Source organism: Pelobates fuscus, chromosome 4 (assembly GCF_036172605.1).
Source record: "Pelobates fuscus isolate aPelFus1 chromosome 4, aPelFus1.pri, whole genome shotgun sequence".
Taxonomy (NCBI): domain Eukaryota; kingdom Metazoa; phylum Chordata; class Amphibia; order Anura; family Pelobatidae; genus Pelobates; species Pelobates fuscus.
The window spans coordinates 386,198,706-386,225,303 of record NC_086320.1 but is presented as its reverse complement, the minus strand read 5'-3'; the positions used below and the strand labels follow the sequence as shown (position 1 = coordinate 386,225,303).

Here is a 26,598-nt window from a genome sequence, read left to right as displayed (position 1 = left end):
AACAGGGAGGGAGGGGGGATAAAGAAACAGGGAGGGAGGAGGGGGAGAAAGAAACAGGGAGGGGAGGGGAGGGGGGAAGAAAGAAACAGGGAGGGAGGGGGGATAAAGAAACAGGGAGGGAGGGGGGATAAAGAAACAGGGAGGGAGGGGGGATAAAGAAACGGGGGGAAGAAAGAAACAGGGAGGGAGGGGAGAAAGAAACAGGGAGGGAGGGGGGGAGAAAGAAACAGGGAGGGAGGCAGGGGAGATAAAGAAACAGGGAGGGAGGGGGGAGAAAGAAACAGGGAGGGAGGGGGGAGAAAGAAACAGGGAGGGAGGGGGGTAAAGAAACAGGGAGGGAGGGGGGTAAAGAAACAGGGAGGGAGGGGGGTAAAGAAACAGGGAGGGAGAGGGGGAGAAAGAAACAGGGAGGGGAGGGGAGGGGGGAAGAAAGAAACAGGGAGGGAGGGGGGGAAGAAAGAAACAGGGAGGGAGGGGGGGAAGAAAGAAACAGGGAGGGAGGGGGGGATAAAGAAACAGGGAGGGGGGATAACGAAACAGGGAGGGAGGGGGGATAAAGAAACAGGGAGGGAGGGGGGATAAAGAAACAGGGGGGGAGGGGGGATAAAGAAACGGGGGAGAAAGAAACGGGGAGGGAGGGGGTAAAGAAACAGGGAGGGGGGGATAACGAAACAGGGAGGGAGGGGGGATAAAGAAACAGGGAGGGAGAGGGGATAAAGAAACAGGGAGGGAGGGGATAAAGAAACAGGGAGGGGGGATAAAGAAACAGGGAGGGGGGGAGAAAGAAACAGGGAGGGAGGGGGGAGAAAGAAACAGGGCGGGAGGGGAGAGAAAGAAACAGGGAGGGAGGGGGGAGAAAGAAACAGGGAGGGGGGGAGAAAGAGACAGGGAGGGGGGAGAAAGAGACAGGGAGGGGGGGAGAAAGAAATAGGGGGGGGAGAAAGAAACAGGGAGGGAGAAAGAAACAGGGAGGGGGTGGGAAAGGAACAGGGAGGGGGGAGAAAGAAACAGGGAGGGAGGGGGGGAGAAAGAAACAGGGAGGGAGGGGGGGAGAAAGAAACAGGGAGGGAGGGGGGAGAAAGTGAGTGACAAGGGGGGACGGAGGGAGAGAGGGGGAGAAAGAGTGACAAGGGAGGAAGAGAGAGAGAGTGACAAGGGAGGGAGGGAGGGGGAGAAAGAGATTGACATCCATCACACAAAATCACACAATCATGCCACCCTTACACACACAGAAACACACAATTCATCCTTACACACACTCAATGCACCCCGTGCACACACACACAATCATGCAATCCTTAACACACTCAATGCATTCCTTACACACACTCAATGCACCCCGTACACACACTCAATGCACCCCGTACACACACTCAATGCACCCCGTACACACACTCAATGCACCCCGTACACACACTCAATGCACCCCTTACAGACGCACACACTGCATCCCGTACATACACAGAATCACACCTTGCAGCCCTTACACATACAAACACAGATTCACACAATGCATTCCTTACACACATATCAGGACATCCCCTACTCCACCCCCTGTGAACAAACTCATTGGTGGAACGTGAAGGTGGACCCTGGGACCCAGACCTTGAGCTGTGTAAAGGGCCCCCAAAAAATGGAGCTGCTTCCCGTTCTCACAGAACATTGATTTTTGGGACCACAGTTACAAACAGCCTCCAGAGAGCCTGTTCTACACCAGACCAGTGGAGCCAGACTGCAGCTAGAGCCCATCATCATCCTCATCTGGTTGTAAGTAGGCAATCTAGTATATTATTCGTGGCACTAATCTCTAATTTACCTCACATTAAAGAAACACTATAGTCCCCAGAAGCACTGCAGCTTAATGTAGTGGTTCTGGTGTCTATAGCCTGTCCCTGCAGGCCTTTTAATGTAAACACGGCGGCACTCCAGCACTGGCGTTAGTTAACATGGCAGAAAAATAATTGGAAAGGGTTGGGGGGCTACTAATAAGGATAGGGGGAGAGGGGTAGGTAGAAAAATAATTGGAAGGGTTTAGGGGGGGCTACTAATATGTATGGGAGGAGGGGGGAGGTAGAAAAATTATTGGAAGGGGTTAGGGGAGTACTAATATGAATGGAAGAGGTAGGGTGGGTTCTAATATGCATGGAAGGGGTTAGGGGGTACTAATATGCATGGAAGTGGTTAGGGGGGTACTAATATGCATGGAAGGGGTAGGGGGTTAATATGCGTGGAAGGGGTAGGTGGGGTTCTTTTGTGCATGGAAGGGGTAGTGGTGGTTCTAATATTCATGGGAAGGGTAGGGGTGGTTCTAATCAGGAGGATCCCGGCGCTGTATCCGGGTAAGTAAAACCCCTTCCTTGTAGAGACCCTTTAATGTTATTATTTAATTATTTATATAGCGACTGCAAATTCCGTAGCGCTGTACAATGGGATAAACAACTCCTAGTTTACGGAATAAGAATATAACCGGCGAGTAAAAATGCTATCCCCCCCAGATTTTTTTGGGTTCCTACGCCCATGAACCCAATCCAAACCCATGAACAGCATGCCATGTCTCCGACCCAATCCAAACCCATAAACAGCATGCCATGTCTCCAACCATGTCCAAACCATAAAACCCTTGAACTACAGGCATGTTTTTAAGTGTGGGTGTTACGGTTACCTCCAGGCTGGCTGGAAGTTGGACCGCTTGGATATCCTGGTTCCCGAACTTGGAGAGTGAGAGCACCGCTCCGATCAGCATACAGTATTAATTCCTGGAAATGTAGAACATCCCACTAGCTATATCAAAGCTTGAATACACCTTTCCCTACAACACAAGTCGAGGCTGCGAGTTGAGGGTAAAACAAACTGTTTTAATGGCTATTCATGCACGACTTAAATACAAGTTTTCAGGCCAGAGGAACACCCCTCTGGACCTGATGGTACACAGGATAACACCATCTTACAGCCAATAGGGACAAAATGCATTTTATGAAACACTCCACCCTACCCTGGAGGTAATTGGTCTCAACGGTTACAGTAACTCCATTATCTCCAGGTAAATGAAATCCCCACGTTTTATCACACACAAAAAACAGGATAAAAATACACAACTTTCACATTATAATAGTAAAATGACCCATCCGACCCATCTCCAGACAGCTTGGATCTGAGCACACAAAGTATACGAATTGCGCTCATATCTCACGAATGGTCCCATACCATATCTCCAGACAGCTTGGATCTGAGCACACAAAGTATACGAATTGCGCTCATATCTCACGAATGGTGTAGGGAAGCCCTGGGAATAAAGTTTGTTTGTTTGGCTTTCGTGTCTTTCTGTCCGAACAGATGGGACAATCGGCACCTCAGTGGAATTCGTGCAAATCAGTAGCCGATAATAGTTCCAGGGGTTTTACGATCAAGTCCCGCTGAGCATTCGACGACAAAAAGATGGCCACCACCTCGCGTTCGGCTTACGAACGGCGACCACCTTAGGATAAGTGATTATATTGCGGTTAACCACAGAAGCCGCAGTTTAATTGGAGACACACGCCAGACTATAGGTGGTCGTCGTTTGTTCGGTACCCCGTTCGACCAATTGTATACGAATGGTGACCACCTTGATGCTGGTCAATTAGTCTGCGGTTCGCCACAAACCGCAGCTCCTGGGAGGTTGATTGTCGGCACACTCCTCACTTAGGGTGGTCGGCCGTTCGCCAATTCCTTTGTTTGTTTTAGAGGTGAACGGGGTTAATTGGCGGCACACGACAAGGGCCAAGTGGTCGGCTATTCGTACATACGAATGGATGACAAGGCTCGTTCGTATAAAGAGTTATAGAAAAGTATCCATGCAGTAACAAAAGTAGCAGTATTATAGAAGTATCCATTGAGGTGACAAGTAGCGGTCTTGTAGCAGACAGAGGGTGTCTCTGTAACAGTGGTATCTACAATGAAACCTAGAGCTTAGTCACCCTTTTTTATGTGGCATTTCTAACACAGATCTGGAGATTAAGGGAAGGCTTTGGTAATTTACAGTTTAAGCATTCACTGGGATATTTCCTTCCTTTTCCACTAGTAGAAGCTCTGCGTTTGAGGACATAATCCCATTAATAAGGCTATATGGGTGAAATCCACATAAACCTATGGATCAAGGCTTTTCATGTGAACAGTATGCATCTGCAAAAAGTATATTTTTGATATTCATTTTTCAGTGAAGTTATTTTAAACCCTCAGCTTAGAAACCAAGTATTGTTCTGTGTTCAAACATGATGCACCTCAATGCACCTCATTTCTGAATCTCAATGGGTTCCATGGATTGGATTGCTGCTGGTTTTTCTGTGATCCAAACCTTCTATTAACCAAAATTATGTGTTTGTATCCACAGAATGCCCTAAAGGACTAGTTTATAGTGTCTGTGCCAATTCCTGTCCACACTTCTGCACCGATCTTCAGCCTTATACCCAATGTTTAGGGGAGACTTGTGAACCGGGGTGCACCTGCCCTCCAGGAATGGTGAGTAACCAGGAGCTCTCTTCTATTAATTATGCTCAAGGAGTGAAGATTATAGGAGAGCAAGAAAGAGAATACTGCTCAGGGAGTGCAGGTTATAGAGAGCCGGAGAGAGCGTACTGCTCAGGGAGTGCTGGTTATAGAGAGCCAGAGAGAGCATACTGCTCAGGGAGTGCAGGTTATAGAGAGCTGGAGAGAGCGTACTGCTCAGGGAGTGCAGGTTAGAGAGAGCCGGAGAGAGCATACTGCTCAGGGAGTGCAGGTTATAGAGAGCCAGAGAGAGCATACTGCTCAGGGAGTGCAGGTTATAGAGAGCCGGAGAGAGCGTACTGCTCAGGGAGTGCAGGTTATAGAGAGCCGGAGAGACCGTACTGCTCAGGGAGTGCAGGTTATAGAGAGCTGGAGAGAGCATACTGCTCAGGGAGCATGGGTGGTCTCTATGATGCAGGGTAATAGTGTATTTCATACATTGACTCTAAATATGGGGACACTGTGATTTTAATTCTGTCTTTATACCAGGTGCTACAGGATGGAAACTGTGTGAGCCCAGAGAATTGCACCTGTTTCCTGGAATCCTCACTCAATGCGACCTGGGCAGGAAATCTGTCACTGGAAGAGAGAACACGGGAGTACACAGCGGGTTCAGTAATATACTATCAGTGTAATAACTGGTAAGAGAGTGTGCGGGTTATGGAGAGAGCCAGAGAGAGCATACTGCTCAGGGAGTGCAGGTTATAGAGAGTCGGAGAGAGCGTACTGCTCAGGGAGTGCAGGTTATAGAGAGTCGGAGAGAGCGTACTGCTCAGGGAGTGCAGGTTATAGAGAGCCAGAGAGAGCATACTGCTCAGAGAGTGCAGGTTATAGAGAGCGTACTGCTCAGGGAGTGCAGGATTTAGAGAGCCAGAGAGAGCATACTGCTCAGAGAGTGCAGGTTATAGAGAGCTGGACAGAGCGTACTGCTCAGGGAGTGCAGGTTATAGAGAGCGTACTGCTCAGGGAGTGCAGGTTATAGAGAGCGTACTGCTCAGGGAGTGCAGGATTTAGAGAGCCAGAGAGAGCATACTGCTCAGAGAGTGAAGGTTATAGAGAGCTGGAGAGAGCGTACTGCTCAGTGAGTGTAGGTTATAGAGAGTTTGAGAGAACGCACTGCTCAGGGAGTGCGGGTTATAGAGAGCCGGAGAGAACGTACTGCTCAGGGAGTGCAGGTTAGAGAGTTTGAGAGAACGCACTGCTCAGGGAGTGCGGGTTATAGAGAGCCGGAGAGAGCGTACTGCTCAGGGAGTGCAGGTTAGAGAGTTTGAGAGAGCGCAATGCTCAGGGAGTGCAGGGTTTAGAGAGCCAGAGAGAGCATACTGCTCAGAGAGTGCAGGTTATAGAGAGCTGGAGAGCGCGTACTGCTCAGGGAGTGCAGGTTATAGAGAGTTTGAGAGAACGCACTGCTCAGGGAGTGCGGGTTATAGAGAGCCGGAGAGAGCGTACTGGTTTTCGAAATGATACAGAATGCATACTGTGATATACACAGAGTATAACAGATGGTGATGGTGGGTACAGAGTGCATACTGTGATATACACAGAGTATAACAGGTGGTGATGGTGGGTACAGAATGCATACTGTGATATACACAGAGTATAACAGGTGGTGATGGTGGGTACAGAGTGCATACTGTGATATACACAGAGTATAACAGATGGTGATGGTGGGTACAGAGTGCATACTGTGATATACACAGATATAACAGATGGTGATGGTGGGTACAGAATGCATACTGTGATATACACAGAGTATAACAGGTGGTGATGGTGGGTACAGAGTGCATACAGTGATATACACAGAGTATAACAGATGGTGATGGTGGGTACAGAGTGCATACTGTGATATACACAGAGTATAACAGGTGGTGATGGTGGGTACAGAATGCATACTGTGATATACACAGAGTATAACAGGTGGTGATGGTGGGTACAGAATGCATACTGTGATATACACAGAGTATAACAGATGGTGATGGTGGGTACAGAGTGCATACAGTGATATACACAGAGTATAACAGATGGTGATGGTGGGTACAGAGTGCATACTGTGATATACACAGAGTATAACAGGTGGTGATGGTGGGTACAGAGTGCATACAGTGATATACACAGAGTATAGCAGGTGGTGATGGTGGGTACAGAATGTGTGCAGTAAGAATATACAAGGACCTTTGTGATGACATTTATGTCGATTTTATTGCTGTTTGTGTTTTCCAGCACCTGTAATATGGGAGCTTTTAGCTGTACCCAAGAGGACTGCAATGGTGAGCATAATGTTCTTTCGCACTCAGATATATCTAATTACTACATTCACAAATATTTCTACGCATGAACTGTTCACTAGTCCTCACGCCTTAACTATTATTATTAGGGCCCCTACCCTCTGCCTGTTAGTGGGGCACAAACAAAACTCCACTCATACATATAACTGGCCACGTACACACATACATGCCTAAATAGCTACATTTGGAGTGTGTGTCTCTTTGTGTGTGTTTGTCTTTGTGTGTGTTTGTCTTTGTGTGAGTGTGTGTGAGTGTGTCTTTGTGTGGGAAGGACATGCCATTGCCGACTCCCCTCAAATAATAGCATACTCCCAATAATAATAAATTGCCCTACTTACGTCCCCCAACCCTAATAATAGAGCCTGAATAGAGCCAAATCCCAACACTGTTAAATAACATGAATCTTGTCTTTACTGTCCCAATGGACTGTTACAAAGCCGATTAGTTTTGCCCATTCGGTATAGGCAATTTGACTCTAGTGAATTACCCTGCCACTGTGTGTTTGAAGCCAGTGCTCTCTTTGCAGTTAACTGTCTATGGTCCCAGTGGACTGAGTGGTCTCCTTGCTCAGCAACCTGTGGAAGTGGGGTCGAAGTGTCACAACGTTACCAGATCCAGCATCGGCTCTATGAGGGAAAGGAGTGTACAGGTTCCTCTACCCGCCAGAGAACATGTACTCAAGCAGACTGCAGTGAGTGTCATTATATACTATATTAATCCCAGACTGCAAAGTAAATCACTATACACAGTATTAATCCCAGACAGCAGAGAGTATCACTATACACAATGCTGTGTATTAATCCCAGACTACAGAGAGTACCACTATACACAATATTAATCCCAGACTGCACAGAGTATCACTATACACAGTATTAATCCCAGACTGCACAGAGTATCACTATACACAGTATTAATCCCGGACTGCACAGAGTATCACTATACACAGTATTTATCTCAAGCTGCACAGAGTATCACTATACACAGTATTAATCCCAGACAGCAGAGAGTATCACTATACACAATGCTGTGTATTAATCCCAGACTACAGAGAGTACCACTATACACAATATTAATCCCAGACTGCACAGAGTATCACTATACACAGTATTAATCCCAGACTGCACAGAGTATCATTATACACAGTATTAATCCCGGACTGCACAGAGTACCACTATACACAGTATTAATCCCAGACTGCACAGAGTATCACTATACACAGTATTTATCCCAGACTGCACAGAGTATCACTATACACAGTATTTATCCCAGACTGCACAGAGTATCACTATACACAGTATTTATCCCAGACTGCACAGAGTATCACTATACACATTATTTATCCCAGACTGCACAGAGTATCACTATACGCAGTATTTATCCCAGACTGCACAGAGTATCACTATACGCAGTATTAATCTCGGACTGCACAGAGTATCACTATACACAGTATTAATCCCAGACTGCACAGAGTATCATTATACACAGTATTAATCCCGGACTGCACAGAGTACCACTATACACAGTATTAATCCCAGACTGCACAGAGTATCACTATACACAGTATTTATCCCAGACTGCACAGAGTATCACTATACACAGTATTTATCCCAGACTGCACAGAGTATCACTATACACAGTATTTATCCCAGACTGCACAGAGTATCACTATACACATTATTTATCCCAGACTGCACAGAGTATCACTATACGCAGTATTTATCCCAGACTGCACAGAGTATCACTATACGCAGTATTAATCCCGGACTGCACAGAGTATCACTATACTCAGTATTAATCCCAGACTGCACAGAGTATCACTATACGCAGTATTAATCCCAGACTGCACAGAGTATCACTACACGCAGTATTAATCCCAGACTGCACAGAGTATCACTACACGCAGTATTAATCCCAGACTGCACAGAGTATCACTATACGCAGTATTTATCCCAGACTGCACAGAGTATCACTATACGCAGTATTTATCCCAGACTGCACAGAGTATCACTATACACAGTATTTATCCCAGACTGTACAGAGTATCACTATACACAGTATTTATCCCAGACTGAACAGAGTATCACTATACACAGTATTAATCCCAGACTGCACAGAGTATCACTATACACAGTATTTATCCCAGACTGCACAGAGTATCACTATACACAGTATTAATCCCAGACTGCACAGAGTATCACTATACACAGTATTTATCCCAGACTGCACAGAGTATCACTATACACAGTATTTATCCCAGACTGCACAGAGTATCACTATACACAGTATTTATCCCAGACTGCACAGAGTATCACTATACACAGTATTTATCCCAGACTGCAGAGTATCACTATACACAGTATTTATCCCAGACTGCACAGAGTATCACTATACACATTATTAATCCCAGACTGCACAGAGTATCACTATACACAGTATTTATCCCAGACTGCACAGAGTATCACTATACACAGTATTTATCCCAGACTGCACAGAGTATCACTATACACAGTATTTATCCCAGACTGCAGAGTATCACTATACGCAGTATTTATCCCAGACTGCACAGAGTATCACTATACACAGTATTTATCCCAGACTGCACAGAGTATCACTATACACAGTATTTATCCCAGACTGCACAGAGTATCACTATACACAGTATTTATCCCAGACTGCAGAGTATCACTATACACAGTATTTATCCCAGACTGCAGAGTATCACTATACACAGTATTAATCCCAGACTGCACAGAGTACCACTATACGCAGTATTTATCCCATACAGCACAGAGTATCACTTTACACAGTATTAATCCCAGACAGCACAGAGTATCACTATACACAGTATTTATCCCAGACTGCACAGAGTATCACTATACACAGTATTAATCCCAGACTGCACAGAGTATCACTATACACAGTATTTATCCCATACAGCACAGAGTATCACTTTACACAGTATTAATCCCAGACAGCACAGAGTATCACTATACACAGTATTAATCCCAGACAGCACAGAGTATCACTATACACAGTATTAATCCCAGACTGCACAGAGTATCACTATACGCAGTATTTATCTCAAGCTGCATAACATCTGCCCTCTGATTGGTGCAGATTGCTCCTAGTCTGCTCACAGATGATCTGTAATTCTGACATTTTGGATATGTTGCTATGGAAACTGGTACCCAGTGAAGCCCTGGGCTAGGTGATATCTGGTATTTGGGTTCGTTATGAGTGCTAGCCTTACATATAGACTGTGCTGTGTGTTAAGTGATATAATATGTGTGCAGAGCTTTACTTTGTAGACCCCTAGTGGCTCAATCTAGTCACAGCACAATTTGACCCTCTTTCTGTCTGGGTGCAGGTTGCCCTCATGGGGAGCGATGGAGAAGACATATCCCTGAAGCGGGGTTTTGTGAACGGACATGTCAGGAAATTTACGATGATCCCCTCAGTAACTGCAGTGTTGGTGGGTCTCAGGGCTGTGTGTGTGAAGCGGGGAGATACCGGAGTAGCAGAGGGGTGTGTGTACCAGCCGCTCACTGTGAGTGTGAACACGATGGACACGTTTATCTGGTGAGTCACATTGCATTGGGCGCCTCAGGGGCGGAGACAGGGATATTGCAGATTAATTAGATTGCAAGCTCTTGTGGTCACATTTGTGACATTGAGAAAGATGGAGGCTGATTTCACAAACCTACAGTTTATAACATTGTAGAATCTATTGGTGATTCTTAACTAAAGTTAAATATATTTTTCTTGTCTAGATTTACTTCCTAAATCCTAATCCTAACATGGGAAGTCGTTGACCTATTTAGAGTTATAAAGTTAGATGTCAAATTAAAGAATCGTAACCAAGCAGTGCTGCTTGGGCCGCCCATTATATGTGAAATAACCGTTTCATTAAACATTAGGCATAGTTTCATTCTTTGTGTTGATTTCCTTCCCATAGTATTGATGTTAAATACTGTTTTCCTTTGTTTTTGGCAGCCTGGCACAGAATGGCAGGATGGGTGTGAGACGTGTCGCTGTGTCAATGGGCTAAGGGTCTGCTCTGCGGGATGCCCCCCTCTGCACTGCATGGAGGTAAATGAACTGCCAGGGTGCTAATTACCCTCCCACTAGCTAGATTGTCAGCTTCATGAATCAGGAAAATCGCAAACACTGAGGAAGCTCAGAATATTGTCTGATTCTTTAGTGCAGTAAAGCACAAAGCGTCTCTTAAATCTAAATTCATCAAATATGATACTAAATTAGTGGATCTATTATTAGCACAAAAATAGATTTTCAACCAGGTTAAAGGGGAAAAACTCCGGATACACCTTTAATGATTTGGGTTTTGGCCCCATTAATTTGCTGTATTTTTTTGCACGCTCGAATCTTTATAGTTAATAAATAATTATAATAAGGATAGTTAATTAAATAAATAATACAATTACATTTTTTGAATGGCAGGTGTGACAAACTGCCATTTGCCACTGGGCATTGGAGAAGACTTATTGCTAGCCTCCTGCCCTGCGACTATGGCCCTGCAGTTCTGTAACAGAACCTTACAATTACCTGGGAATATTTATGTTTGCCTACTCAAATGTCCGATTTTGGTTCCAGACGCTCGACGGCAAATCACCGCTGTTCGGGACTAAGATGGCCGCGACCACGTGTAAAAGTCCCGAAATGGCGGCCACCTAGTATGTGAGACAGGGAATTTGTGCGTTTGCATACAAATAGCAAGTGTCGACCTTAGAGGTAAAATACCACCTAATTAACAGCAGGGTGGTCCGGTGTTCGGTAGTTTGGTTCGTTCTTTTACAGGTTGAATTTCTACCGTACAGATGGCATAAAATAAACGAATTCTCCTGATTATTCCACATGAACCAGGTAATCCATTCCAGGGTGGTTATAGTCTCTGAAAGAGGTCTGACTTGGCAACAAATATTCCCAGGTAATTGTAAGGTTCTGTTACAGAACTGCAGGGCCATAGTCGCAGGGCAGGAGGCTAGCAATAAGTCTTCTCCAATGCCCAGTGGCAAATGGCAGTTTGTCACAGCAGGTGATAAAGGATTTTATTTTATAAATCTGGTTTGTTTTGGAGGATTTAAATTCTTTAATATGTTTATTAATAATATTAACACTTTTACATGCAATGCACGTCCCGCAATGATAAAAACCTATACTAAAAGATTAATCAATTTTTCAACCTTCTCTAAATCGTTTTGGAGGCTATTACTATCATATCCCTTCTTTAAAAACAGTTTTCCTAAAATGGATAAGTGAGATAAAAAATCATTATGGTCCATACAATGTCTTCTAATCCTTAAAAATTATCCTTTGGGGATATTCTAGGCCCCTACGTCCTGCCGAAGGCCTACCTCCTCTGTCATCCTCTGTCCATACTCCCACCTCTGATGCTCACCTTAAAGACTTCTCTAGGGACGCACCGTTCCTATGGAACACCCTTCCCCTCTCTGTTAGACTTTCACCCAGTTTCCACTCCTTCAAAAAATCTTACTTCTTTAGGAAAGCGCATCAATTAAACGGTCAACAGCTTACTCTCCCGCACCCTGATTCCTCTCCTGAAACTGTCATCAAAACAAAACACTAAGCCCTCAATGAATACTGTCCTAGCAACCTACTTTTCTACCCTACCCTTACCTTTTTTTTTTTTTTTTTTTTTCTTTTGCAGTGCATAGAAATGGTACAAGCAGGCCTGAGGTGCCCCAAAAGCACTCCTCATGCGTCTCTTCTCGCTTTACATGCAGGACATATGAGTAACAAGCACAGTTTTATAATATGAGCAGGCTAGGTTAGTTATATCATTAAGCAGGCTTAATCAGTTATGTCGTTAAAGCATCAACATTACTAGTGAGTTTATGTTGTAAACAGGCTTAGTTAGTTATGTTAGTTATCAATACTAAAGGCATCAGAACATGGTGCCATTAATGCCTGAGGGTGCTGAAATAGGATTATCAGTATAAGGTCCTGCAGGCAGTCAAGCACGGTAGGCATAATATGGCAAACACACGAGCATTAACTTTGCTTGGACGCCATGGATGCTGAGTAAAGCATTATACTGTTTAAAAATGTGCAGGATGAAATTCACTAAAGTAAAATAAAATAACCACTGGGCTGCGCCCCCATAACAATTCGAACAGAGGGAGAATCTAGGTTAGTAGAGATGTTGCCTATGGTAGAGCGGCAGATCAAGTTGTCTCAAACCCTTAAACTAAAGCTTGTCGCTAAGGGGCCTGCATAAGGTTGTTTAACCGATGCCTAACTGTGACAGACCACCAACCTTGGAAGGCATGAGTCCACTGTTCCACATGTTTGGGCAGCACCAGTCCCATGAGGAGATGTGCTCGTGTGTCACGCCGGCAGGACAAAAACCATCCACAGGACCAGTGTCTCTCGGTGCTCGTGGTCGGTGTAGCCGAGTGTGTGTCATGCCACCCTGCGGCCTGTGGGCCAGGACTCTGCCCCCACTAGTGTGTCCCACAGCGGAACGACTGCAAGGTATTGAGGTGGGTTGTTGAAGTTGTTGTGTTGTCGGTGGGCCCCTCACGGGTCTTTCCTTTGCTTGTGCCTTTACAGTACGCTGGGTAGGAGCTCTGTGTGGTTGTGAGCTGTGGGCTTGAGGGCCTCTCTTGTCGGCCGAGGCTTATGTAGGTTGTGCCGCACGGGATGACCGGGCCTTTGGCGACTTGGAAGTGTTTTAGGCACTTGTTTCCACTTACCACCTTCTGCACAATGTCAGGATTCTCGGGTTTTGTCATAGCTTTGCCGTGCTGCAGGTACGGGTGGAGCGGTGCTGCCGTAGCTGATCTCTGTTTACTGCGCTGGAGTTGGGCAGGTGGGATAGGAGTGTTGGATCTGCTGGCTATGCGGGTCCAAAAATATCGGCATAACTTTTCAAATCTGGCTTCGAAGCCCTGTGCCCAGTCCAGGCTATCTAGATTTGCTTGTTGCTGTGAAGGCATGGCGGCCATCTTTAATCCACCACGCGGTCTGAGACTCCGCCGATTTGCAGGCTTTTTCGGTAAGTGGTGTGCCCAGTGGGGACCAGGATATCCCCCACCGGTCCAGAGGTGAGTGGGGGGCAGCAGGGTGTCTGTGGTTGTTCTTCAGGATGTGTAGTCCCCAGCAGGAGATCGGCTGCCTCTCCCAGCCGTCGGGCCCGCAGTCCTGGTCGGCTGCAAGGCCAGAAGGTAAAGTACGCGTTCAGGAGCTGGTAATTTGGGATCCACAATATCCCTGTCGTTTAAGGTGCTTGTCAATCAAAATTCTGATCCTTCTGCCGTTTTTTTGTGTAGGTTTAGTCGATTTAAAGTTTGTGCTGGCAGGAGCTCTCTGTAAACATGTCTGGCCCACTTGCAGGTCAGGCCCCGCCCCCCTACCCTTACCTTTTGTGTCACTTTACCCCACTCCCTCTAACATGTAAGCTCACTGAGCAGGGCCTCAACCCCCTCTGTTCCTGTGTGTCCAACTCGTCTGGTTAGAAATTAGTCCACCCATTTAACAGCGCTACGGAACTTGTTAGCGCTTTAGAAATAATAAAAGAAATAAAAATAATAATAATAATAATATTGGTCAACCAGGATCGGTAATGGCAGCAATCCATATCTACATAGCTATTAACATGGACATGTTTAAAATGGGTCACAGTAAAAAGAATGTTATTTTAAAAATAAATATTTAAATCTAAAAAAATAATATTTTGATTACTAATGGTAATGACTTAGGATTAGAGAAGGTTGGACAAGTTGATAGGAGTAATCTATGAAAGTAACATTGGGGCCCTGTAAAAGATAATAAACAAAAATGGTCATATTGAGTATGTTAATGGTCTAATTATCTCTTTAATCCTGGACAGGGGGCCGTTAAAGTGCTGGAGCCGGGAGATTGCTGTCCTGTTTGCCGTAAAGTAATAACAGGTAAATGATCCGGTGTATGGGATTCGCTTCTTACTCTCTACACTGAGCCCCCGCTGCACACCATATACACACCATATCCACCCGTATTACACGTTACTGCATAGAGCCTTATAGGCAAAACGCCCGTCGGGATATTTTGTGTATGTGGGTGGTTGAGGGATGTGGGACGATACTCTCAATACATACAATTAGGGACATTACCACCCCATAATAGAATTGTTAGTTTGTCTATTATTTATTTTCCGGTTACGGTATTTAATTTTTCACTTATTATATTTCACTAATTTAGTTTTTTTACTTTGGGGGGATTTTTTTATTTTTTCACGGTGTGTTTGGATTTTTCATTTTTCGCTATTTCCTACTTCTGTTGGGCTTTTCAGTCTCACTGTGAGAGGAATGGGGTGATTAGCCTATTTTGAGTGTTCCCCCCGAAGGCCCAGCAGTGTAGTGACAGTCTGTATCCATCTCATACTCTGTAGATTTCTACTCTGCTCTATTATCCCATCCGAAACGGTTACATTCGTTTTCCCCTCTCTGGTTACGTTCGTTTTCCCCTCTCTGGTTACGTTCGTTTTCCCCCTCTCTGGTTATTTGTAACTATTGACATTGACTGACTCCATCGCTACAATATTGTTATTTTACATATTGTAACTTTCCATTCTGACTGACTCATGTAGTCCACAGTCTAAGCGTGGGCAGTCTCTGGATTTCTTTCTTTTTTATTATCAATATAGTTTTTTATTGAGATTATTATTTTTGTTTATCTAATATTTTTGTTATTAATATTTTTTTCTTCTTTTCTTATTACTGTATTATTATAGATGATAGATAGATATTAATATAAATGTAAAATGTTTTTAATATCTATTAAAAGTTATGTTTTATTATGGTTACTTTCTGTCCATGAGGGTTTATCCATTACATGGTTTCTGTGTTCTTTTTTTCAATATCTCTAAACACGACCCAAGTTTACAAACACCGGCACTGAGTAACGAGCGAGGCAACTGAATAAAGTTATATTTCATTCTGACGCAGTAAACAGATCGAGATGTCTGCAGATTGCGCCCCTTAGCGAGCGTTGTGATGCATTGTATATGAAGGACAGTCCAGCTGTGTGTAGGCCTTCGTTCTGGGCTGGATTGTAAAGTTATTGCAGGTTGACTAACAGCTCCAGCAGTAACCACAAATATACCCATAGGGGCAGCAACTCAGTTTGAACATACAAGCACCATAACTACTTCAATCGCTAAAGTGGTCATGGTGCTCTGAGAAACCCTCTAAATATTCAAATATACACAGCTGCCAGTCTGTACAGAAATGTAATTTATAAACAACAAAGTCCGGCATATGAAAGTGAACTTGTTTATTAATTCTTCAATAAAATCCCCAAATTACTAAAAATAAATAAATGGGAACGCGGGCACAAATGAAGTCCTGTCTGACCATATATCTGCAGCGACATGAAGGTTGGGACCTGAGTTTAAATTCCAGAAATTTCAGACAAAACAGCTGAGTAACGAAATAATAATAATAATAATAATAATCGTTATTAAATTAGATCATTTTCCAGGTGTTTTGTTCTAAATTCAGAAACTTGTTTGTCAACTCTGTAACTATGTAACTCCTTGATCCTCTAGCCAGCCCAAGGAATGACTCGGCTCCTGTACAGTGGGACTGGAAGCAATCCACGGGTTTATTTTGTGTTACTCATATACACTCATACAGGTTTCAAAGAGTAAATGTGACAGCTATAGACAGACATTGATCTCAGGATGGATTAGCCAAAATATTCAACTGAAGAATAATAAAGGGGATGGTCTTCGATCCCCCCCCTAACTCTAAATTATGTTTCTCTGTTAACAGACGAGTCACTCTGCCAGCTTCACACTGAGCTCCGGAATATCACCAAGGGTGGCTGCCGACTGGACCAGGTGGAGGTCAGCTTCTGCAGAGGGCAATGCATGTCCTGGACACATGTTCTTCCAGAGGTGAGAGTTCCCCAGGGGTGGGGCTGGCTCCATCCAATCAATACAGAGTATATAACTAGCCATAGACGTATATTGTATGGGAAAAGGAAATGTAGGGAAGTTACCCCATGTAATGTATGTTAACTGGCAAATTCAATGGCATATTTCTGTTACCCCTGTGTATTAAAATATTTTGATCAGTAATAATGTGACATTAATGGACCACTCCACTCTTCCAAACCCCCAAAAACCCTCACCGTTTAGTAGATATACCCCCAATGTATTCATTGGCGTATAGTTTAAAAGTTATTATGACTGCAGCCTTTGTAAGCCCTCCACTAGAGACTTTCAGTCTCTATGAGCAGCCTCTGACTTGGTCCCCACGTGCACGCACGCCCATCGCTTGTGCACTGCTGCAGCTGGTCTGAGGTCAGGGAAGGCAGGTACGCTCAAATAAAGCAAGCCAGCCACTTCCCTTAGCTCATGGGAGGTAACGAAAGTAGGAAGGAATCCTCCCTGGCTGCTTGATTGACAGCCAGGGGGGAGTTTCCTAGTTAATTTATAAAAGTGATGATTTCTCTTATAAAATGGGGTTAAATGAGGGTACTCTTCACCCACTTGGGGTGTCCATTAATCCTCTAGAATAAAAGTGTAAAAGTTATTGGTGCTTATTATAAAGTGTAAGAAATAAGATGCAATATATGCAAGTGCTGCTAGTTGACACCGTGAAATCAATCACAAAAATTCCACAAAATGTAAACCTACAGAGATAAAACAAAGTGAACAGCGCCCTCAGCACAATGTGGTCTATGACAGTGTACCAGAAATCGTGACGGGGGTCATATAACAGTATATAACTATTCCCTTTTAGGGTATTCCTGTATGGTGGCTACAATCTCACAATAATAGAAGGTATTACACTCACATTATTAGGAGCTTGTATATGGTACTGGCTCAGGTATATACGCCTGAGTGTGATATGCAGAGTCCTCTGCCAGAGGTTATTGGAGGTTTTTGATAGCAGCTGTAGTCCTTTAATCTTCGTGTTAGCTCATTGAGCAGGGCCTTTGATCCTCTGTGTCCAACTCGTCTGGTTACAATTACATGTCTGTTAGATCATCCATTGTACAGCGCTACGGAATATGTTGGCGCTTTACAAATAATAATACACAATGTGTTACGGTTTTTCCATATTTTAATTGTAACAATAACGTATTAAATGTGGGCGATACACAGAATAGAGCAGATTCCGGTCTCTATAACAGATCTTATAATGCCTGGCGCTGCGGATCCTTCGCTAATTCCCCATTATAGAGCAGACAGATTAACTGCTAGAACCACCGTAACAGATATTTATTTTAAAAACCTCATATTACCAGCCTTTATGATAAAATATTGTTGATATAATCCTTATTACCTCAATTATATTCCCTCTGGTCATAGAACAGCTTTATTACACCCCACTCCAAGCTCATTATCCCATTTATAGGCAGACTGACACACCCATCTTTAGGTAAGTAGCCATGACAAATGACCTCTAATCCGTACACTCCTGCTCTCTCTTTATCCTCTCCCTGCCTCTGCCTTGTACATTCTAATCCAATCCATTCTACACACTGCATCTCCTCTCTCTGCCTCCCCTGACCTACTCCCCCACCTCCAAGTTTTTTTCTTCATTTTCCTCTTATCCCACAACACCAAAATCTCTTCTTACACCCTCTTCCCTCAACTCCCCCAATAACCTTCACATTAACGCCTCGCTGCTACACTACCCCCTTCTCTCATCTCACGATCTACACTCCTTTCTCTATTCTCTCTGTAGCGGAGTAAGCCCGCCCTGGTTCCTCTGTGTCTGGGAGATGATTGAGTTAGCCCTTGCTTAAGCTAGTTACCTCCCAGATACAGAGGACATAACATAAAATACATGAAAATAAGCAGCAACACCCAACACATCACATATCCTCTGTAGCGGACGATGGGTAATCCAACTAGTTACCTCCGCTAATTCCCTTCCTTCCGCCGGTCAGGAACCACTTTTTTTATAAAGAGACCCATTTTCCCCCAGTAACTGGACAACACACAGTTCTGGAGGTACGTACACACGATCCATGGGGCCCCGGTGCGAAAAATGATCCCCCCCCCCCCCCCCTTTCCCCGGTGGTTACACCGTGCAGTCCGGGCCGCTACATATGGCATCCGGTCGCAGGGGTCCACAGGGCAGCCAGCTCCCTGGAGTGGCGGGTCCGGTCGTAGCTGCAACCCTTGTATGTACGACACTGTACACACACACACATACAAACGCACATACATACACACACACAGACACATATATAGACACACACATACAGACATACACACACATACACACAGACAGAAAAACATTCATACAGACACACAAACATACATACAAACAAATACATATACAAAATATTTTAGTCACCCTCCTGTTTCCTACCTTTCAGATGCAGGAGGGTGACTTCCCTGGGGTCCAGTGGTGGCTCAGCCTGATGGGAGTCAGAGTTCCCACTCTGACTCCCTCCTCTCTTCCTCCCACGAGGCTCTATCTGATAGCTCGGAGGAGTGACCAGCAGTCACTTCCTCGCAGCATCTGATGTCATCTCAGGGAAAAATCCATAGCCATCGGATGGCCCTAACAGCATGGGGTGGCCCCTTCATGTGCGGCCCCGGCGATTTTACTGTGCAGGTCGGGGCCGCAACAAATGCGACGCAACTGTTGGCCAAACACTGCTTTTTCTTCCCAGGAGCCTCTGTGACTGGGAGTCCAGGCGCGGAAAAATGGGACCCTTTGTCTCCCAGGCACAGCAAATCCCGCCCACAGGAAAAGAGCTAGTCTCTGTGTCTTTCAGGCTAAGGAGAGCCCGCCAAACTCACGAGTGCCCCAAAAGTGCCCACACAATCTCAGGGACCCTCACAGCAGTCCTCCTATCGACTAGCCCCCATTCGCGAGGTCCCAGTGTGAAACCCAGTCAACGGATGCACCTTCTTTCAGGCAATTTCTAAACTGCAACTGTGCCTTCATTTTTAATACATCAGAGACATACTATGCATCAAGGTCTGGGTCTTGTGATTCTCACAATATAAAGCTCTTCGTTGTAGAATGTATAGTTTTTAAAATATGACCGTTTGAGGATGGCAACCGCCAAAATACTCTGACCTGTGCAAGGCTGCAGCAGCGAGTGATGTCATAGACAGGGCCTTTTGTACACCTGCTAATGTTTTTATAACTGTATGTTTTAATGTAACTGTGAAGCACTTTGGGCAACAACATTGCAATTAAATGTGCTATATAAATAAATAATAACAGTTACTCCGCCCACTCCAGTTCTAGACTACTGGTGGAGGCAAGAACACTTCACACAATTTCCCCAGAAATTGTAGCTTTTCTAGTTACAGAATGTTCCCTCCAAGATCAGAATGTATGAGCTGGGAATTTCTGTCCATGTGTTATAGAGCAAGGTCATACAACATCACTTTCACCGTTTCTCACAGGAGCCCTATCTGCAGACAGTGTGTGATTGCTGCAGTTACCGTCTGGACCCAGTGAGTCCAGTCCGAATTCTCAACCTGGAGTGTACAGATGGAGAGACGGAGCCAGTTGTTCTCCCAGTAATTCACAGCTGTGAGTGCAGCGGCTGCCAGGGTGAGTGATGCTCCCATAATAGCTTTACGGCAAAACTCAAACACGCATGTCGGCCCCATCTAACTGCACAGGGAAGCCTAGCTATATGAGCATTTCCCATTACAAGCTTGGACAGAGTCGGGTCAGTTGGAGGTCCACTTCTCATTCCTAGCACAGGGTAGAAAGGTCCATCTAGGTGAGCGTTACCGATATCTAGCACAGAGCGGACAGGTCCAGATAGGTAAACGTTACCCATATCTAACACAGAGCGGACAGACCCAGCTAGGTGAACGTTACCCATATCTAGCACAGAGCGACCAGGACCAGCTACGTGAACATTACCCATATCTAGCACAGAGCAGACAGGTCCAGCTAGGTGAACATTACCCATATCTAGCACAGAGCAGACAGGTCCAGCTAGGTGAACGTTACCCATATCTAGCACAGAGCGGACAGACCCAGCTTGGTGAACATTACCCATATCTAGCACAGAGCAGACAGGTCCATCTAGGTGAACATTACCCATATCTAGCACAGAGCGGACAGGTCCAGATAGGTAAACGTTACCCATATCTAGCACAGAGCAGACAGGTCCATATAGATAACGTTACCCATATCTAGCACAGAGCAGACAGGTCCAGATAGATAACGTTACCCATATCTAGCACAGAGCGGACAGGTCCAGCTAGGTGAACGTTACCCATATCCAGCATAGAGCAGACAGACCCAGCTTGGTGAACATTACCCATATCCAGTACAAAGCGGTCAGGTCCAGCTTGGTTAATGTTACCCATATCTAGCACAGAGCAGACAGGTCCAGATAGGTAAACGTTACCCATATCTAGCACAGAGCGGACAGACCCAGCTTGGTGAACATTACTCATATCTAGCACAGAGCGGACAGGTCCAGCTAGGTGAACATTACCCATATCTAGCACAGAGCAGACAGGTCCAGATAGGTAAACGTTACCCATATCTAGCACAGAGCGGACAGACCCAGCTTGGTGAACATTACTCATATCTAGCACAGAGCGGACAGGTCCAGCTAGGTGAACATTACCCATATCCAGCACAAAGCGGTCAGGTCCAGCTTGGTGAACGTTACCCATATCCAGCACAGAGCGGTCAGGTCCAGCTAGGTGAACATTACCCATATCTAGCACAGAGCAGACAGGTCCAGATAGGTAAACGTTACCCATATCTAGCACAGAGCGGACAGACCCAGCTTGGTGAACATTACTCATATCTAGCACAGAGCGGACAGGTCCAGCTAGGTGAACATTACCCATATCTAGCACAGAGCAGACAGGTCCAGATAGGTAAACGTTACCCATATCTAGCACAGAGCGGACAGACCCAGCTTGGTGAACATTACTCATATCTAGCACAGAGCGGACAGGTCCAGCTAGGTGAACATTACCCATATCTAGCACAGAGCAGACAGGTCCAGATAGGTAAACGTTACCCATATCTAGCACAGAGCGGACAGACCCAGCTTGGTGAACATTACTCATATCTAGCACAGAGCGGACAGGTCCAGCTAGGTGAACATTACCCATATCCAGCACAAAGCGGTCAGGTCCAGCTTGGTGAACGTTACCCATATCCAGCACAGAGCGGACAGACCCAGATAGATAACGTTACCCATATCTAGCACAGAGTGGACAGGTCCAGCTAGGTGAACGTTACCCATATCCAGCATAGAGCAGACAGACCCAGCTTGGTGAACATTACCCATATCCAGTACAAAGCGGTCAGGTCCAGCTTGGTTAATGTTACCCATATCTAGCACAGAGCAGACAGGTCCAGATAGGTAAACGTTACCCATATCTAGCACAGAGCGGACAGACCCAGCTTGGTGAACATTACGCATATCTAGCACAGAGCAGACAGGTCCAGCTAGGTGAACATTACTCATATCTAGCACAGAGCGGACAGACCCAGATAGGTTAACATTACTCATATCTAGCACAGAGCGGACAGGTCCAGCTAGGTGAACATTACCCATATCCAGCACAGAGCAGACAGGTCCAGCTAGGTGAACATTACCCATATCTAGCACAAAGCGGTCAGGTCCAGCTTGGTGAACGTTACCCATATCCAGCACAGAGCGGACAGACCCAGATAGATAACGTTACCCATATCCAGCACAGAGCGGACAGACCCAGCTAGGTGAACATTACCCATATCCAGCACAAAGCGGTCAGGTCCAGCTTGGTGAACGTTACCCATATCTAGTACAGAGCGGACAGACCCAGATAGGTTAACGTTACCCATATCCAGCACAGAGCGGTCAGGTCCAGCTAGGTGAACGTTACCCATATCTAGCACAGAGCGGTCAGGTCCAGCTAGGTGAACGTTACCCATATCTAGCACAGAGCGGTCAGGTCCAGCTTGGTGAACGTTACCCATATCTAGCACAGAGCGGTCAGGTCCAGCTAGGTGAACGTTACCCATATCTAGCACAGAGCGGTCAGGTCCAGCTTGGTGAGGAATTTGAATTGATTTCTCATTTTGCCAAAAATTGGGAGAGAAAAAAAAAATCTTTTTTTATTCCAAACTGGTGGTCAGGTTTTTCGTTGTGCCACCAAGGTGTACCACCATACTAAGTATTGTTTCCCGGAATATCCTGTTTTTCCCAGACATGGTTTAAAGATCTGCATGATATGAATGAAACAATTCTTTGGGCAGGGAATTCCACGTATATTGTTTTTACTGTAAAGAATCCTTTCCTCTCTGTGCTGGGTTTGGTAGTACATCCTCTCTTCAATGGATGACTTTTGTCCAGTCCGGTTAAGGCAGATTACCAGAGAGCGGTGTATATTTTAGAAAGTTATTATATCCCCTCTGAGACACTTTTTACTAAAGTAAAATGTGAAAATTTACTTCCAACTTTCCCAAAATTAAACGTAAGGATTACACCCGGTCATAACTTCGTTATTGTTCCTGAGATCAGCATTTATAACAAACTGAACCAACAAAACCTTTTCCCATCTAACCAGTATTTTAATGGTTAATGCCTTTCTCCATAAAGCTTTGTAATAAAATCTCCTCCAGTACATTTATGATGATTAGAAATGAATCCCGTTCAGATGATTATAATTTCCCACCATCCTTTCCCCTCTCTGCCTCCCCCGGGTGTTTTTTCTGACCATGCCCTCAGATAGAAGTCTGTTATTTAGAATCAGAATGTGCCGTCATACAAACTGCGCATGTCGTCCTACGTCCAGAGCTCGGCGTCCCACAGATTGAGAGCATTGGGTTTAAGATTTTACAGACGTTTCAGCTGCTGATCTTTGTTTGAAACCTTTCACTTCTATCCTGTCTCTTTACAGGGGGCGATTTCTCCAGACGTTGATCCGAGTCCCATCATGTCCAAGGATTGCCTGCCTTCCTGTATTCTGGATGTAAATATGGATTGAGGCAGATTCGCTGATATCTGCGGTTACTCTGTATATAACTCAATGTAATAAAATGGCCATTTCTGAGAAGTCTGAGTGTGTTTTATCCTCTGTGAGTTCCTTGTCTGTGTGTTTATGGATTGACTGTTTGACATTAGTTCAGTGAGTGAGATTTGGGGCACGTTCTTAGTACATGGGCTGGTTTGGAAGGATGTAACCAGAAAGGACCCACAGACAGCAGAAATTGCCCAGAAGTCGGTATTGTTGTACATAGTAACCAACAATAAAATAGACCCTCACTTGTGTTCCATGGTGACTCTGCGCAGTTAAAGTGATTTAACTCCTACATGGCAGAGAATTGAGCAGTGAGACTGCAGGGGCATGATCTATACACCAACACTGCTCCATTAAGATATGAATTTATTTTGAATTACTTTTCTGCACCAATTATTCACAGACAAAACTGTGGAAAATGTTGGATTTTTTTTTGTATTTTTATAATAATAAATGAGAATTTATTTAAGTATATGACATATCAAATTAAAGCCATTTTTGTCCTTTAAAATAATTATTATATGTGTTGGTGCATAAAATGAGAGAGAGATGGAAATTGGGGTTAAACACACACAGAGCAAAAATGCAAAGATTGCGTGTCCTTCAGTAAAATGAAGTTTGGTCCTTAAGGGATTAAAAACATTTCAAGCTAATACAAACATCTGTGAAAGTGCCCGTACAGATCTATAAAGGATCTAGGGGGCACCTGGCACAGCCCCAAAGTAGAAGCAATAACTCCAACACCCGATACTTAATAGGAGTACAGGACACCCAGCAAATAAATAGAATATACCGTAAAATGTATTATAAAATAACATATATAGAATATACCGTAAAATATATTATAAAGTATTATATTAAATAACATACAGTATATACTCGAGTATAAGCCGACCCGAATATAAGCCGAGGCCCCTAATTTTACTCCAAAAAACTGGGAAAACTTATTGACTCGAGTATAAGACTAGGGTGAGAAATGCAGCAGCTACTGGTAAATTTCTAAATAAAATTAGATCCTAAAACAAATATATTAATTGAATATTTATTTACAGTGTGTGTATAATGAATGCAGTGTGTGTGTATGAATGCAGTGTGAGTGTATGAATGCAGTGTGAGTGTATGAGTGCAGCGTGTGTGTATGAGTGCAGCGTGTGTGTATGAGTGCAGCGTGTGTGTATGAGTGCAGCGTGTGTGTATGAGTGCAGCGTGTGTATGAGTGCAGCGTGTGTATGAGTGCAGCGTGTGTATGAGTGCAGCGTGTGTGTATGAGTGCAGCGTGTGTGTATGAATGCAGCATGAATGTATGAATGCAGTGTGAGTGTATGAGTGCAGCGTGTGTGTATGAGTGCAGCGTGTGTGTATGAGTGCAGTGTGTGTATATGAATGCAGCGTGTGTATATGAATGCAGTGTGAGTGTATGAGTGCAGTGTGTGAGCGTATGAGTGCAGTGTGTGAGCGTATGAGTGCAGTGTGTGAGCGTATGAGTGCAGTGTGTGAGCGTATGAGTGCAGTGAGCGTATGAGTGCAGTGTGTGTATGAGTGCAGTGTGTGTGTATGAGTGGTGTGTGTGTGGGTGTGTGTGTGTGTGTTGCAGAGCCTTGGTGGGGGATGGGCAATTTTTTTTTTTATTATTTTAATATTTTTTTATTATTATTTATTATTTTTATTTATTTAATTTAATTTTGTATTATTTTTGTATTATTATTAAATTTTTCTTTTTTTTATTACTACTAATTATTGTTTTTTCGTCCCCCCTCCCTGCTTGATACATGGCAGGGAGGGGGGCTCTCCTTCCCTGGTGGTCCAGTGGCATTGGCAGTTCAGTGGGGGGCTGTGGGGGCTGTAAGAGAGTTTACTTACCTCTCCTGCAGCTCCTGTCAGCTCTCTCCTCCTCCGCGCCGTCCGTGCAGCTCCCTCTGTCAGCTCCCAGTGTAAGTCTCGCGAGAGCCGCGGCTCTCGCGAGACTTACACTGGGAGCTGACCGAGGTGCTGAACGGACGGCGCGGAGGAGGAGTAAGCTGACAGGAGCTGCAGGAGAGGTAAGTAAACTCTCTTACAGCCCCCACAGCCCCAGTCTGTATTATGGCAATGCAAATTGCCATAATACAGACTATTGACTCGAGTATAAGCCGAGTTGGGGTTTTTTAGCACAAAAAATGTGCTAAAAAACTCGGCTTATACTCGAGTATATACGGTATATAGAATATACTGTAAAATATATTATAAATAACATATATAGAATATACCGTAAAATATATTATAAATAACATGTATAGAATATACCGTAACATATATTATAAAGTATTATATTAAATAACATATTTATAATATATTTTACGGTATATTCTATTTATGTTATTTATAATAATACTTTAAAATATATATTATACGGTATATTCTATATATGTTATTTAATATAATACTTTATATTATATTTTACGGTATATTCTATATATGTTATTTATAATATATTTTACGGTATATTCTATATAACATATAGAATATACCGTAAATTATAAAGTATTAAATTAAATAACACATATAGAATACACTGTAAAATATATTATAAAGTATTATATTAAATAACATATATAGAATATACCGTATAATATATTATAAATAACATTTGTAGAATATACCGTAAAATATATTATAAATAACATATATAGAATATACCGTAAAATATATTATAAAGTATTATATTAAATAACATATATATCAACATCCGAAAAATGAACAGGAAATAAACTGGAACAAGAAAAAGTTGATTCTTTAGTTTCTTGTTTATTTTTCGTT

At 44.0% G+C, this 26,598-nt stretch overlaps 1 protein-coding gene across 1 annotated transcript in view; it reads left to right on the top strand.

Moving 5' to 3' along the window:
* LOC134609506 (SCO-spondin-like) overlaps positions 1-23,821 on the top strand; it is a 267,787-nt gene extending 243,966 nt beyond the window's left edge. Inside the window, exons 105-114 of the mRNA XM_063453166.1 lie at positions 4,370-4,497; positions 5,014-5,165; positions 6,745-6,791; positions 7,336-7,500; positions 10,177-10,388; positions 10,803-10,898; positions 14,680-14,740; positions 16,604-16,728; positions 20,218-20,368; positions 23,683-23,821. Coding sequence (XP_063309236.1) covers positions 4,370-4,497; positions 5,014-5,165; positions 6,745-6,791; positions 7,336-7,500; positions 10,177-10,388; positions 10,803-10,898; positions 14,680-14,740; positions 16,604-16,728; positions 20,218-20,368; positions 23,683-23,705 — 1,160 coding nt within the window. The 3' untranslated portion in view covers positions 23,706-23,821. The remainder of the gene's footprint in view (positions 1-4,369; positions 4,498-5,013; positions 5,166-6,744; positions 6,792-7,335; positions 7,501-10,176; positions 10,389-10,802; positions 10,899-14,679; positions 14,741-16,603; positions 16,729-20,217; positions 20,369-23,682) is intronic.
* The last annotated feature ends 2,777 nt before the right edge of the window (positions 23,822-26,598 follow it).